At 41.0% G+C, this 14,992-nt stretch overlaps 1 protein-coding gene across 2 annotated transcripts; it reads right to left on the bottom strand.

Annotated features, from left to right (window-relative positions):
• Positions 1–2,744: 2,744 nt before the first annotated feature.
• LOC135114951 (trigger factor-like) lies at positions 2,745–8,809 on the bottom strand. Of its 2 annotated transcripts, XM_064031257.1 has the most exons (5): positions 8,608–8,744; positions 8,055–8,186; positions 7,882–7,929; positions 3,708–3,788; positions 2,745–3,361 (listed from the first exon to the last, which is right to left on the bottom strand). In XM_064031257.1, exons 1-5 carry the CDS (start codon positions 8,610–8,612, stop codon positions 3,268–3,270), a joined length of 360 nt encoding a protein of 119 aa, XP_063887327.1. In that variant the 5' UTR covers positions 8,613–8,744; the 3' UTR covers positions 2,745–3,267. The 2 variants fall into 2 exon arrangements, with proteins under 2 accessions (XP_063887327.1, XP_063887328.1); XM_064031258.1 differs by lacking the exon at positions 7,882–7,929 and having other exon boundaries at positions 8,608–8,809.
• Positions 8,810–14,992: the final 6,183 nt, after the last annotated feature.

The following is a 14,992-nucleotide window of genomic DNA, read 5'->3' as shown; positions in this document are numbered from 1 at the left end:
ACCCTTGTCAAAGAAAGCTTTGTGTGATACAGAGTGACACGTAACATCTATGATAGTGCCAATGTATAATCCAGCATATATATATATATATATATATATATATATATATATATATATATATATATATATATATATATATATATATATATATATATATATATATATATATATATATATATATATATATATATATATATATATATATTATTTTATTTATTTATTTATTTTTGTGTGCATAAACGGGCAGATTTTCTTGTATACATGTTTCATTAAATGTGATGGTTAATTCAGCATTTGTTAACTTTTCTTTGTGTCTTACGATTGTCCTTGTCTCTTTTGTAATTTGTTTATGATTTCGGCGAAACTAGTCATTTTCGCTAGATCGCGATTTCGGATTTTTTAACCTTTTTTTCAGTAGCGTGTTGTAGCCGAGGTAGGAATGGCTGGAGTCGCCTTCTTTCTTGATTCGCGAGGCACAAAGTCCCACACGGGCTATAAGTGGCCCGTCTCAGGTGCCATTTCCATGTGTCACTGCTATATACGCGCCCACGCCCCAAGGTCGGGCACCCCTCGAATTGGTGGTATGGAAAGTGAGTGAAGGAAATCGGAGAGCAACAGTGTTTTTGAACATTTATTAAAGGGTGGAAAGAGGAAGAAGTACTCTGTAGAGCGGAAGGACCTACAATTTTAACATGAATTCCGAACCACAAGGTAGCGTAAGCAGGCGAGCGGAACGGAGGAGATTGTTGGAGGAGGTAAGTTTTCTGGCAGTTGTAAAGATCAAGAGTACCTCTGTAGAACTGAGGGGTCATTTTCATTATAGTGGCCTCATCCGAACCATGATAGAATAGTTATAGTATGAGATAGAATGGAAAGTGGTGGAATGGAGTGGATTGTTGGAATACAAAGGGTCGTAGCAGTGTCAGCAGAAGAGCACCACTGGAAAGCAGAGAAGTTGGCATTTGGTAATAATGGCCTAATCCGAACCACGGTGAAAAGTGTAGTCGGAGTGGGAACGAGAGGAGAACAGAGGGAATTGTAGGAGTGAGAGTTTGGCTGCAGGGCGAATGGAAGGAGGACCTTGTAAGCAAAGGGGTCATTGATTTATTGTGGTGTCTTCCAAACCATGGAAAGAAAGTTGCAGTTTGTGAAAAAGAAGGAAAAAATAAATAGATAAGAATAAATAAATAAATAAATATGAATAATAATAGAATAGAATAAAAAAAATACAAAATAAATAGAATAAGATATAAATAAGTAAATTAATTAATTAGTAAAAAAAAATAGACGAGTCACTGTGAGGCCCAGTATTTAGTCAGTGGCCCGTGGGGTCAACCTGGCTCGCAAGCGTCACTGATTGGCTGGGTGCGCGCAGCTGCTAGATTCGTTATACGGCGGCTGTGATTGGGTGTTTCTTTTCATGCTTGGCAGGGTCTGAAGGTCGTCGGCTTGTACGTTGAGTTAAAGGCTGAATTCTTTGGTGTACAAGGCTTCTAGTATTGCAAGGCGCCTTGTATCTGTACAAATGTCCACAATTTCGGTGTTCTCTTCTAGGCATTGTCTTCTGATCTTGATGCGCTGTTGTTGCTGTAAGTGTTCCTTTGGGGCAGCGGTTGTTAGGTGGCAGGTGAGGCGTCGAGACAGCTTCGTTATCGTCATGGCGATGTAGGATGAAGGGAGGGCTTCACAGTTTTCTCGATTGCAAGTGAACCTATATACGATATGGGACTTCTGGGTTGTCTCTTTCCATGCGGGGATAATTTGTGAGCAGGAGGCGGCTGGTCTTATTCTTGTAGTATATTTGCAAATTAATTTTTCTTTTCGGGTCTGTGAGCTTTTACGTTCCTTTCGCTATTTGTCTGATATATATATATATATATATATATATATATATATATATATATATATATATATATATATATATATATATATATATATATATATATATATATATATATATATATATATATATATATATATATATACATACATACATACATATATTCTGCATTTCCTACTTATAGGTATGTGAAATGAAATATTAGTGAGCAAAAGTCAGTTGATATGATGTTCCAGTATTTATTAATATGTTTGTTTATTTGTTTAAATTATTAATAAAATAACTTGTTTTTTCTAGTTTTCCTTTCACTTCCTACAAAAGATAAAAGATTAATGCACTGACTTAGTATGTCACTTTATTAGAGACTGCATTTATCTCTTAATTGATGCACGCAATAAAAGACCAGTAAAAAAAAAAAAATAGTATTCCAGTTTGTTTCTGCCTGTTTATATATATATATATATATATATATATATATATATATATATATATATATATATATATATATATATATATATATATATATATATATATATATATATATATATTTTTTTTTTTTTTTTTTTTTTTTTTTTTTTTTTTTTGCTGCATTGAAAGACTAAAGCTAAAAAAGAAGTAACTGCCTGAGTTTTGCGATACATCCAAGGATCTGCAAATGTGTTTACTGGTAAGTGTGGTGCTGTTAGAGGGTAAACACTGGGCTCTTTTATGACTGATTGAGTCCAGGCAGGCTAGAAAGATGTGAACTGTGGTCTAAATAGCACATAGCACTGATCTATTTGCAGTGAACATCAGGAGGCCAGAATGCATTAATGTGTTAATAATTACGTTACTTTTTTTTTAGGTTTATTTTGTTGTCTCCCTGAACTACTTAAGTATAATAAGTCTTTCATTTTAGCTTAAATTTCTGGTCAATAAAGTAAAGATCCGATCAATTCATAACCACTGTGCTCAGGTGTTAAGGAAGTAGAAAGTTAGCGCAAGTATCCAATAAGTCCAGGCGTGGTAATATCCAGCTTATACAGGTGTTAAGGTGTGTATAGGTGACATAGGTAACACATAATTTCCTTGATATGTACTAATGATATTTTAACAGGTGTTACAGGTGTAGAGGTGATACAAGTAACAAGTAATTTCTGAAGTGTACGAATGGCCTTCTTGACAGGCATTGAGTGTGTAGAGATGTGATGATAGATAATTGCTTTTAGCTGTATTGATGGTCAGTGGTACAGGCGTTATAGGTGCAGAGATGATACAGGTGACGAGTTTGGACCTGCAGGCCTAAAGGTCAAAGATCTAAGGTCTAAAGATGCCACAAGGGTTTGGTAACAATTTCGGATCTCCAGGTGCAGTAGAAGTGTTAACGATTACAGGTGTTTTGTACAGTGACTCCCTCTCGTGGCTGGCTCCTTCATGAATTCGGCTGATTAATCCTCATCCTCATCATCCTCCTCCTCGTTATCGTCATCCTCATCCTCGTCGTCGTCATGCTCTTCCTCATCGTCATTGTCTTCATCATCCCTGTCAAGGTAATTAAGATTCAGTGCCGCGTTTTTCCTTGCCGTGACTCAAAGCGCCACTACAAAGTGTGTTCGTGTATTAATACAGCCCCCGTCAGAAATGATGTCATTGATTTCTGTAACTCTCACATGTGAAAAAATGTAATAAAGTTTCCCTTTTAATTTCGTTCATCTTGCGTATCACAATCATTCTAAATGTTTTGAAATCCATAAAGTCGATGAGCTTTATTGTGCTTTTTTTTTTCATTTTTGCGATGTGAACTCCATAAAAAAAAAAATTTCATGGCATTTAAAAAAATTCTGTATTTTTCCATATTTTTGTATGTTTTTATTAAGCCGTGACTCACCTCACTATGTCATGTTCAGATTCATCGTCATCCTCCTCGCCATCCTCATCGTCTTCCGCCTCCTCGTCCTCGTCCGCCTCTCTGTAGATAATATTAAAGTATAGGTAATTAATCAGCTACAGTTTGTTCATATTACTTTCTAAGAGTAAAAATGGAAAACTTTAATCATGGAAAAAAAAAAAAATAGATAAATATAAATCCATTAGTCGGTTGTGCAGTTTATTGTGTTATCTGCATTTGCTCTTTGTTTACACAGTATTTTTTTTTTTTTTATGTAGGAAGGATACTGGCCAAGGGCAACAAAAATCTAATAAAAAAAATGCCCACTGAAATACCAGTCCCATAAAAGGGTCAAAGCAGTGGTCAAAAATTGGTGGATAAGTGTCTTGAAACCTCCCTCTTGAAGGAATTCAAGTCATAGGAAGGTGGAAATACAGAAGAAGGCAGGGAGTTCCAGAGTTTACCAGAGAAAGGGATGAATGATTGAGAATACTGGTTAACTCTTGCGTTAGAGAGGTGGACAGAATAGGGGTGAGAGAAAGAAGAAAGTCTTGTGCAGCGAGGCCGCGGAAGGAGGGGAGGCATGCAGTTAGCAAGATCAGAAGAGCAGTTGGCATGAAAATAGCGGTAGAAGACAGCTAGATATGCAACATTGCGGCGGTGAGAGAGAGGCTGAAGACAGTCAGTTAGAGGAGAGGAGTTGATGAGACGAAAAGCTTTTGATTCCACCCTGTCTAGAAGAGCAGTATGAGTGGAACCCCCCCAGACATGTGAAGCATACTCCATACATGGACGGATAAGGCCCTTGTACAGAGTTAGCAGCTGGGGGGGTGAGAAAAACTGGCGGAGACGTCTCAGAACACCTAACTTCATAGAAGCTGTTTTAGCTAGAGATGAGATGTGAAGTTTCCAGTTCAGATTATAAGTAAAGGACAGACCGAGGATGTTCAGTGTAGAAGAGGGGGACAATTGAGTGTCATTGAAGAAGAGGGGATAGTTGTCTGGAAGATTGTGTCGAGTTGATAGATGGAGGAATTGAGTTTTTGAGGCATTGAACAATACCAAGTTTGCTCTGCCCCAATCAGAAATTTTAGAAAGATCAGAAGTCAGGCGTTCTGTGGCTTCCCTGCGTGATATGTCTACCTCCTGAAGGGTTGGACGTCTATGAAAAGACGTGGAGAAGTGCAGGGTGGTATCATCAGCATAGGAGTGGATAGGATAAGAAGTTTGGTTTAGAAGATCATTAATGAATAATAAGAAGAGAGTGGGTGACAGGACAGAACCCTGAGGAACACCACTGTTAATAGATTTAGGAGAAGAACAGTGACCGTCTACCACAGCAGCAATAGAACGGTCAGAAAGGAAACTTGAGATGAAGTTACAGAGAAAAGGATAGAAACCGTAGGAGGGTAGTTTTGAAATCAAAGCTTTGTGCCAGACTCTATCAAAGGCTTTTGATATGTCCAAGGCAACAGCAAAAGTTTCACCAAAGTCTCTAAAAGAGGATGACCAAGACTCAGTAAGGAAAGCCAGAAGATCACCAGTAGAGCGGCCTTGACGGAACCCATACTGGCGATCAGATAGAAGGTTGTGAAGTGATAGATGTTTAAGAATCTTCCTGTTGAGGATAGATTCAAAAACTTTAGATAAGCAGGAAATTAAAGCAATAGGACGGTAGTTTGAGGGATTAGAGCGGTCACCCTTTTTAGGAACAGGTTGAATGTAGGCAAACTTCCAGCAAGAAGGAAAGGTAGATGTTGACAGACAGAGCTGAAAGAGTTTGACTAGGCAAGGTGCAAGCACGGAGGCACAGTTTCGGATAACAATAGGAGGGACCCCATCAGGTCCATAAGCCTTCCGAGGGTTTAGACCAGCGAGGGCATGGAAAACATCATTACGAAGAATTTTAATACGTGGCATGAAGTAGTCAGAGGGTGGGGGAGAGGGAGGAACAAGACGAGAATCGTCCAAGGTAGAGTTTTTAGCAAAGGTTTGAGCGAAGAGCTCAGCTTTAGAAATAGATGTGATAGCAGTGGTGCCATCTGGTTGAAGTAGAGGAGGGAAAGAAGAAGAAGCAAAGTTATTGGAGATATTTTTGACTAGATGCCAGAAATCACGAGGGGAGTTAGATCTTGAAAGGTTTTGACATTTTCTGTTAATGAAGGAGTTTTTGGCTAGTTGGAGAACAGACTTGGCATGGTTCCGGGCAGAAATATAAAGTGCATGAGATTCTGGTGATGGAAGGCTTAAGTACCTTTTGTGGGCCACCTCTCTATCATGTATAGCACGAGAGCAAGCTGTGTTAAACCAAGGTTTAGAAGGTTTAGGACGAGAAAAAGAGTGAGGAATGTACGCCTCCATGCCAGACACTATCACCTCTGTTATGCGCTCAGCACACAAAGACGGGTCTCTGACACGGAAGCAGTAGTCATTCCAAGGAAAATCAGCAAAATACCTCCTCAGGTCCTCCCAACTAGCAGAGGCAAAACGCCAGAGGCACCTTCGCTTAGGGGGATCCTGAGGAGGGATTGGAGTGATAGGACAAGATAAAGATATGAGATTGTGATCGGAGGAGCCCAACGGAGAAGAAAGGGTGACAGCATAAGCAGAAGGATTAGAGGTCAGGAAAAGGTCAAGAATGTTGGGCGTATCTCCAAGACGGTCAGGAATACGAGTAGGGTGTTGCACCAATTGCTCTAGGTCATGGAGGATAGCAAAGTTGTAGGCTAGTTCACCAGGATGGTCAGTGAAGGGAGAGGAAAGCCAAAGCTGGTGGTGAACATTGAAGTCTCCAAGAATGGAGATCTCTGCAAAAGGGAAGAGGGTCAGAATGTGCTCCACTTTGGAAGTTAAGTAGTCAAAGAATTTCTTATAGTCAGAGAAGTTAGGAGAGAGGTATACAGCACAGATAAATTTAGTATGAGAATGACTCTGTAGTCGTAGCCAGATGGTGGAAAACTCGGAAGATTCAAGAGCGTGGGCACGAGAGCAGGTTAAGTCATTGCGCACATAAACGCAGCATCCAGCTTTGGATCGAAAATGAGGATAGAGAAAGTAGGAGGGAACAGAAAAGGGGCTACTGTCAGTTGCCTCACACACCTGAGTTTCAGTGAGGAAAAGAAGATGAGGTTTAGAAGAGGAGAGGTGGTGTTCTACAGATTGAAAATTAGATCTTAGACCGCGAATGTTGCAGAAGTTAATGAAGAAAAAGTTGAGGGGGGTGTCAAGACACTTAGGGTCGTCGACGGAAAGGCAGTCCGACCTGGGGACATTTATGGTCCCCTCCCCAGATGGGGACTCCGAGGCTGGTGTAGGAGTCGCCATGATTTTAAAATTTTTGAGTGAAGGGTGTGTGTGTTATTAGGTGCTTGTAGTTCTGTGTGGAGGAAGAGAGTTGTCTTTAGAGGGCAGGCTGTGACTGCCCCCTTGTGTTGTGAGACACAAAGGGAAACGTTCAGTGAGGTCACAGCTGGGTTTAATGATAAGTTCACAGCACCCCCTGAACAGTGCTTTAGACCTCACTGGGAGTAATTATCGTTTCGGCAGGTGTCTACTGCCTCCTCCTCATTTGTAAAGCTTGCTTGGTTTATTATATGTTTATCCTTGTGAATTGCTGTAATATTTCGTTAGTTTACCTTCATCGTCACTTTTACAAGGTTACATAAAAACCTTTAGAATGATGACGATGATGGTGGGGGTGAGGATGAAGATAATGATGATGACAGTAATAATCATAATGACGATGATGATGATGATTGTAATAAATATGATAATCATAATGATCGTGGCATTCATAATGATGATGGTAACAACAACAACAACAACAACAACAACAACAGGAACAACAACAACAACAACAACAACAACAACAACAATGATAATAATAATAGTAATAATAATAATAATAATAATAATGATAATAATAACAATAATAATAATAATAATAATAATAATAATAATAATGTTTATTATAGTGATGATAATAATAATAGTAAAAATAATAGTAATAGTGATTGTAATAGCAATAATAACAATAAGATAATGATAATGATAATAATGATGATGATAATAATAATAATAATAATAATAATAATAATAATAATAATAATAATAATAATAATAAAAATAATAACAATGATAAAAATAATAATAATAATAATCATAACATATTTACCCTATTCTTATAAGATGGTCCTCCTCCTCCTCCTCCTTGAAGGCTTCCCTGCGGCAACAATCATTGACCAAGAGTTAGTTCATAGTAAGGTGAACCAAAATGCACAGTAATGCACTGGGTAACAGACAGCTTTCCATACTGCCAAGGCTGCTCATACTCTTACATGCACGTACCTCTTCACCACGTGTTTGGCGTCCTCCTGGTGCATGTTCGCCTTTGCGTCTTTGGCTTCTCCATTGCTGAAGATCCAGAAGGCATCAGTGGTCCCGATAGCTACCAGAAGCAACAGCGTGGCTACAGCGATCCTGAGGCAGGGCAACGCCGAAGCGGCAGGAACATAGAGCAGCTGATCAGAACATTGTAAAGGTGGTGTCGCGCCGACTTACGCTAAGGCTCGTTTTCTTAATTAAACGCTTTAGGCTCCACTGAGGACTGTGTTCAGAGGCCATTGACGGATATTGTTTGTTACTGTCATTATTAACATGTGCTGTGCTGCACGAGACTCTTGATCCAGGAAGCCTGGCGGTATTATTTGTGATGTGTAAGCATCCACCCAATCCCTCAGCCAGACATCCAGAAGCACACACACACACACACACACACACACACACACACACACAGGCCCAATCAGAAGGCATACAATTACATAGAGGAGGCAACTTGGACCAGACCTGATAACAGTGGAATAGCTGAGGATACAGGTGGTGTGTGGAGGCTGGCACTCACCTCATGTTGGCTGGCGTGCTGCTGCGTGGAAGTGTGTGTGTGTGTGTTTCGCGTGGGGCTTATGTACACCCGTTGTCTTCCAACACAACACTGGTGACGTGGGCGGTGGCAGGCTAGTTCACACACATACTCATACACACACCTGTATCACAGCGTCCTTTTGTGAATACCACCCCCCCCGAACCCTCGCTCAGCCTCCTGGTCGCCTTCCTCCTCCTTCCTTTTCGTATTCCTCACTTTACAGACATTGAAATATAACTCACAATATTGTGATGTATTTTTTTTCACTGTTCTTCCTGGAGCTTTCCGATTCCTACCCCCTTACTTGTCGTATTTTGTGTAGCGCGTCACAAACACATGTGTTGTTCCAACACTCCTCCCCCATCTCCCCTCTCACATCCTCCTCTCGCAAGTGTTCATCGCAGAGATCGTGATAAGTCTTTTTTTGGTGGTGTATATAGATAATTGTATGGATCAGCTGAGGCAGGACGAACTAAGCAAGAATGAGGGAATAGGAGCCAGATGAAAGAAGTGTAGGAAAGAGCGTCTTGATGGCAGGGCTCCTGGCGGGGCGAGGACACAGGGGAGGAAAGATGGCGCGATGAATTGTTGTACAATGTGGGGGTGAGGTGGTGGTGGGGCGGGGCATGTGTTGTGTAGTAAGTAAATGGTGCAGTAAATGTAATCTCCTTCCTAAACCTAAATTTTTCAAGCTTGAACCCGTTATTTCGTGTTCTACCCTGGTTGCTAATCCTAAGAATTTTGCTTACATCCCCCCTTGTTATAACCCTTATACCACTTAAAGACTTCTATCAGGTCCCCTCTTAACCCACGTCTCTCTTAAGAATGTAAATTTAACAGCTTCAATCTCGCCTCGTAAGGGATACTCCTTATCCCCTGTATCCTTTTAGTCATTCTCCTCTGTACTGATTGTATCCTATATCTTTCCTGTAATGTGGGGATCAGAACTGCACAGCGTAGTCTAGATGAGGCCTGACCAGCGCCAAATATAACTTTAATATTATTTCCGGCCTTCTACTTTTAACACTCCTAAAAATTAATCCTAGTACCCTATTTGCCCTGTTTCTGGCCTCTATGCATTGTTTTTCCTAGACGTAGGTACTTTGTACCTACCAGAGTTTCGTTGTTTAATGTGTATCTACTACACGTGTGGGTCTCCTCTACCAACGCTAAGTACTTTGCATTTGTTGATATTAAATTGCATTTGCCATCTGTCCGTCCATTCATTCATCCTATCTAAATTTCCTTGCAAGGCGATGGCATCCGATTCTGACCTAATTAATTTACCTATCTTTGTGTCATCCGCAAATTTACTAGCATCACTACTAATTCCACTATCCAAGTCATTGATATATATATGAAATAATAATGGCCCTAATACTGATCCTTGTGGCATCCCACTAATTACATGACCCCAATCGGATTTCGAGCCGTTTATTACAACTCTTTGTCGCCTGTCGCTAAGCCATGACTTTATCCAGCCTAACACCTTCCCATCTATCCCGTGTGCTCTAACCTTTCTCAGGAGCCTTTGATGGGGTACCTTGTCAAATGCTTAATGGGGTACCTTGTCAAATACTCCGTTTACGGCGGCCAGCGCTCGCTCCTCCAGTAGGCGGTTTCCCTAGGCCCCTGGAACCATTTTTTTTTTTTTTATAGTATACTTGTGGGTAAACATAATAGTTCATCCGGTCCTCGAAGGGCGGTCGACCAGGGCCTCAAGACATCACCCTCTGGTCCTGATGGTGATGTGCAGGCAGGAGCTCGTACTCCTTCTGCTGTTGCTTCTCATGGCGAAGGCCCTTTTGGTCAGTTTTTGAGTTTTGACACTCTTATGATCATTAATATCTACGCATCCATGTCATACCGTGTTATTCACTCAATTTTCAAGCCTTTTGGAACAGCTCTCTGTATCTGTCTCAAATATGATGGCGATTGTCTTTTTAATCGGTACTGTGTGACATTTACATCTGACTTTGCTGCCAAAGCTGCTCTTGAGGTAATAAATTCTCTGCATCTTGGAGACAACAACTGCTGAGATCATTCGCTCAAACAATGTAGCTGACAGCGAGAATAATTATTGTCCTAATGTCTTTGACGATGCTGAAGAAGTTCGCCATCTACCTACCCTTATTGGTTTGTAGCATAGTATAGAGAAGGTCGAGGAAATTTTATTCATGCTGCCAAGTATCTGGAAAGGGAGATTGGAGCATTCCCTACAAATAACATCAAGAAATAAGGCAAAGGTGTCTTGATCCGAGCTTAAGATTTAACGCAGGTGATGGTGCTCATCCATCTACCATGCCCTTATAATGGGATCTTTGAACCTATTAAGCTACTGCAAAGGACGTATTTACAACCAGGACCTATACGAATTCTCAGAAAATGATATCCTTCAGTTATGGCCTGATAATGTTCAACGAGTGGCCAAGATTAGAGACAATGGTAAAATCATCATGCTCACATTCTATGGTTCTTTTCTCTCTGAGCGTGTTAAGATTGGTCCTCTTTCTCTCCCAATAAAGGCTTTTATTGATCGTCCCTTACAATGCTACTGGTTTTACGAGTTCGGTCACGGGAGGAAGAACTGTCCAAATCGTCCCCGGTGTGGTCACTGCTCAGCCCTTGACTCACACTCTAATCCTGAATGTGAATCGGAACCTTATTGCTTCTACTGCAAGGAGGCTCTCCCGCAACGTTCTCGGCAATGCAAGAGATAACGTCTTGAGCAGGATATTTTCCACCTGGCTAATCCTCAGTTCATTTACCTCGGTAGTGCCAGGCGAGAAATTCTTTTTAGACAGAAGTATGGTGGGGCAAAGACATACGTCTCTTCCCTCCACTCCAGGTTATACGATTGTAACATTTTCTCGCCTTCCTTAACCACCAATTGTTTCCTCCCGTACTTGTGAGAGTGTCGCTTCTTTGGTTACTTTCTTAAACAAGTTCTCTGTTTTGGAAGATTCCACTGATAAGCCCTCTACTACATCTTCAGCAAAGCCCTACACTACATCTTCAGCTAAACCCTCCACTGCATCTTCACCAACTACTTCTCAGACTTCTTGTGCAGGAGTTCATATTGCAAATGTTCAGTCCTCAAACTTCTCCTCATTCCCACCAAAAACGTTCCCGAGAGTCTGCTGAGTCCTTAGACTCGACGGGTGTCCCTCCTAGAAAGATCCCTTTGGGGGCGTTAGAGGACCCTGAACTAGACGTCGTTAATTAAAGTGATTCTTCCACATCCAAAATGGACATAGAGGGTTTCCCTGCCCATCTTCCTAATAAGTCCTACTCCAGGAGCGATAGCAATATGCCTAGACCGAGGATTCCTCCTCCACCAGTCTTTTCAAGAGTTTTAGAGACTAGTGTGCGGGTAGCTATCCCAACACTAGTTAGTCTCAGGTTTCTGCGCCTACAAGCACTGTAGGTCCAGATAAACCTCGCTGCCCGAGTAAGATACCTAGTCAGTAGTCAGGTTGGGAAAGCGAAGCTTCACTCAGGGGCTTTCCTGAAAATCCCCTCAAAGTAATAATATTCAAGATTCTGCAGTGGAATTATTGTGGTTTGCATGCCTTCTGGGAGGAACTCCGGGTAATGATCTTTAGGTTTTCTCCTGTTTGCATTTGTTTGCACCTGCAGATTTATTCGCCGCTGCAGGTTGTTGCTGTTAAAGTTTTTTTATAAATCGATTTTATACATTGTGCAGTCTGTATCTACCTCCCAGTGTTCCCGTCAAAAGGAATGAACATAACAACCTTTTAGAATAGATACTCTTTCTTCTTCTTTTCTTTTATTCTGAGAACAACCTTTTAGATATTCTTCCTTCTTCTTTTCTTTTATTCTGAAACTTTATTGGTCGCCATCCTTTGTGGGGTGATGACGTTCTCAACCCACGTGGTTTTTTACTTGCTTCTTTTATCGAGGATACAGGATTAAAGATTTAAAACTCTGGGGACATGACCCATTTCCATAGTCAAACCGATACTTTTACACCAATAGATCTCTCTCTCTCTCTCTCTCTCTCTCTCTCTCTCTCTCTCTCTCTCTCTCTCTCTCTCTCTCTCTCTCTCTCTCTCTCTCTCTCTCTCTCTCTCTCTCTCTCTCTCTCTCTCTCTCTCTCTCTCTCTTTGTATCTATATATATATATATATATATATATATATATATATATATATATATATATATATATATATATATATATATATATATATATATATATATATATATATATATATATATATATATATATATATATATATATATATATATATATATATATATACATATAATCAGAACCAGTCAACTGGTTCTGCACCACAGTCACGTCCTCCACGATGGCGTTTATATAAGACGGATTGGCAGTTATTCACAGAACTCAGCACCCCTTCTCTTTTAAGAGATAAGGTAGGAAATTGTGATGAAGCTACAACATACTTAACTGATGTCTTGCACTCCGCTGCTCTTCAATCCGACGCTTAAGATCTATGGCTGGTTTCCTAAACGTCTGTTCCCTGTTGGAATGCGGAATGTACAGCGACTATTTAAAAAAAAGCGTGTTGCCTTTTCTCGCCTTTGATGACATCGTGAGGACGGACATCCACTGCTTGGACGCTTTTCGACAAGTGAGTGCACGGTCGTGTCGCACCTTAACGTGGGCTCGGCAGGAAACTTGAAGAGTTATGTCTCTTCCATCACAGTTCGCACTCTGCTCACCGAAGTCTTCAATAGAGTCCGCAAGATATCTGGGAAGTATTCTGCACCTCCCACCTCCTAGCTTATATGACGATGACTTATCAGTCTCCTTTTCTGCGACGCGGATGCCTTTGATTGAGATGAAGTTGCAGTTAATAATCAACAGAATTTCTCATTGGGCTGCAACTCGTGAATTTCGTTTTTCAGCTTTGAAGACTGTGGCCATACATTTTTGCCGCCTTCGTGGTGTTCACCCTGACCCAGATTTGTATCTATACAACAGAAGAATCTCTTGTGTGGAGGAAACTCGTTTCCTGGGACTTATATTTGACAGACTTGGGTACCTCACCTTCGTTATATTAAGACACCATGTACTCGTATGAAGGCACTCACTCCTTAGAGTCTTGGCTCATACCTCTTGAGGTGTAGACAGACAGTCCCTCCTCCTCTTGCACCGAACACTTATTTTTTCTAAGTTGGAGTATGGTTTTGAGGTTTATTTGTCTGCTACTGACGCTCGTTTTAGGTGTGTTGTACTGGTGCACCATGCCGGTGTTCGCTTTGCAACTAGTGTGTTCCGATCATCCCCAATCCTTAGCTTACTGGTAAATGCTGGAGTCCTCCCGCTGGACTTGCGTCACCAGTCCTTATTACTGAGGTGCTGGTATCGTGTTCAGCGTCTTCCTGACTCTGTTTCTTGTGTGTCAGTCTCCCGTGATTCACGTTCCCATCTATATGTATTTCACCCGAGTTTGCCTAAAGTTTTTGGTGTTAGGGTTGCTTCTTCTATGGTGGCATTAAATGTACCTTCCGTTCCTGTATGTCCCTGTAGATTTCCTAGAGTTGGTTATTGGCAATTCCCAGGCATTTCTGTCTGCGGCTCTGCTATTTCTAAGAACTTGTTACCGGATGGATTTCGAGTCCCATGTATATACAGACGATTCAAAATCCGAAAGTGGAGTCGGATTTAGTGTTATCTTTCCTTCCTTCTGTCCAGGCGAAAGCCTCCCCAATATTATTTGTTTTTATGACAGAGCTTTCTGCTGTTATCCAGCTTTAAGATCTTCTTTAACTCTACCCATCTCATTTTTTTTTACAATTTTTAACGACTCTCGCAGTGTTCTTTCCGTTGTTTAATATTTTATCCCTTCTTCCATTCATCCACTTGTTTTATCAGTTCTTGAGTGGGTCTACCTTTTACAGCGTAGAGGCTACCACGTCGGTTTGTGCTGGGTCCCGGCACTTGTTGGAGTTCCGTGGAATGAGAAGGCCGACAGGTTGGCTAAACAGGCAACAACTCGGATTGTTCCTTTTAGTCTCATTTCATTCAATGACTTATACTCCGGTATAAGGGTAGTAGTTCTTGCCAGTTGGCAGGGCAGGTGGAAGGCTTTGGTTGCCACCACTAAGATGGGGGAGATAACTTTTACTTTCCGGTTCCGTCCATGGACGGATCAGGAGCGCCATCTCCGGACGGGTCACACGCATCTCACTCATGGTTATCTCATGTTCCAGGAAACACAAACATTTTGTGATGACTGCTTAGTTCCCCTTATAGTACGACACTTTTTTAGTGGAATATCCCAATCTGGTGGAGCTGCGGGACCGATATTTTTTCCGTTATCGCGATGAGGATGGGGCTTTCCAGATGTCGCTGATACTTGGAGAGATG

This window comes from Scylla paramamosain, chromosome 28, assembly GCF_035594125.1.
Source record: "Scylla paramamosain isolate STU-SP2022 chromosome 28, ASM3559412v1, whole genome shotgun sequence".
Taxonomy (NCBI): Eukaryota; Metazoa; Arthropoda; class Malacostraca; order Decapoda; family Portunidae; genus Scylla; species Scylla paramamosain.
This window is presented reverse-complemented; position numbering and strand designations above follow the sequence as displayed.

What these genes read in the sequence shown, in the direction of transcription:
- LOC135114951 (XM_064031257.1), bottom strand. An exon ending in GACCATCTTATAAGAATAGG is followed by an intron (nt 3,789 to 7,881) that starts GTAAATATGTTA and finishes TATTATCTACAG; the next exon opens with AGAGGCGGACGAGGACGAGG. An exon ending in TCTGAACATGACATAGTGAG is followed by an intron (nt 3,362 to 3,707) that starts GTGAGTCACGGC and finishes TTACCTTGACAG; the next exon opens with GGATGATGAAGACAATGACG.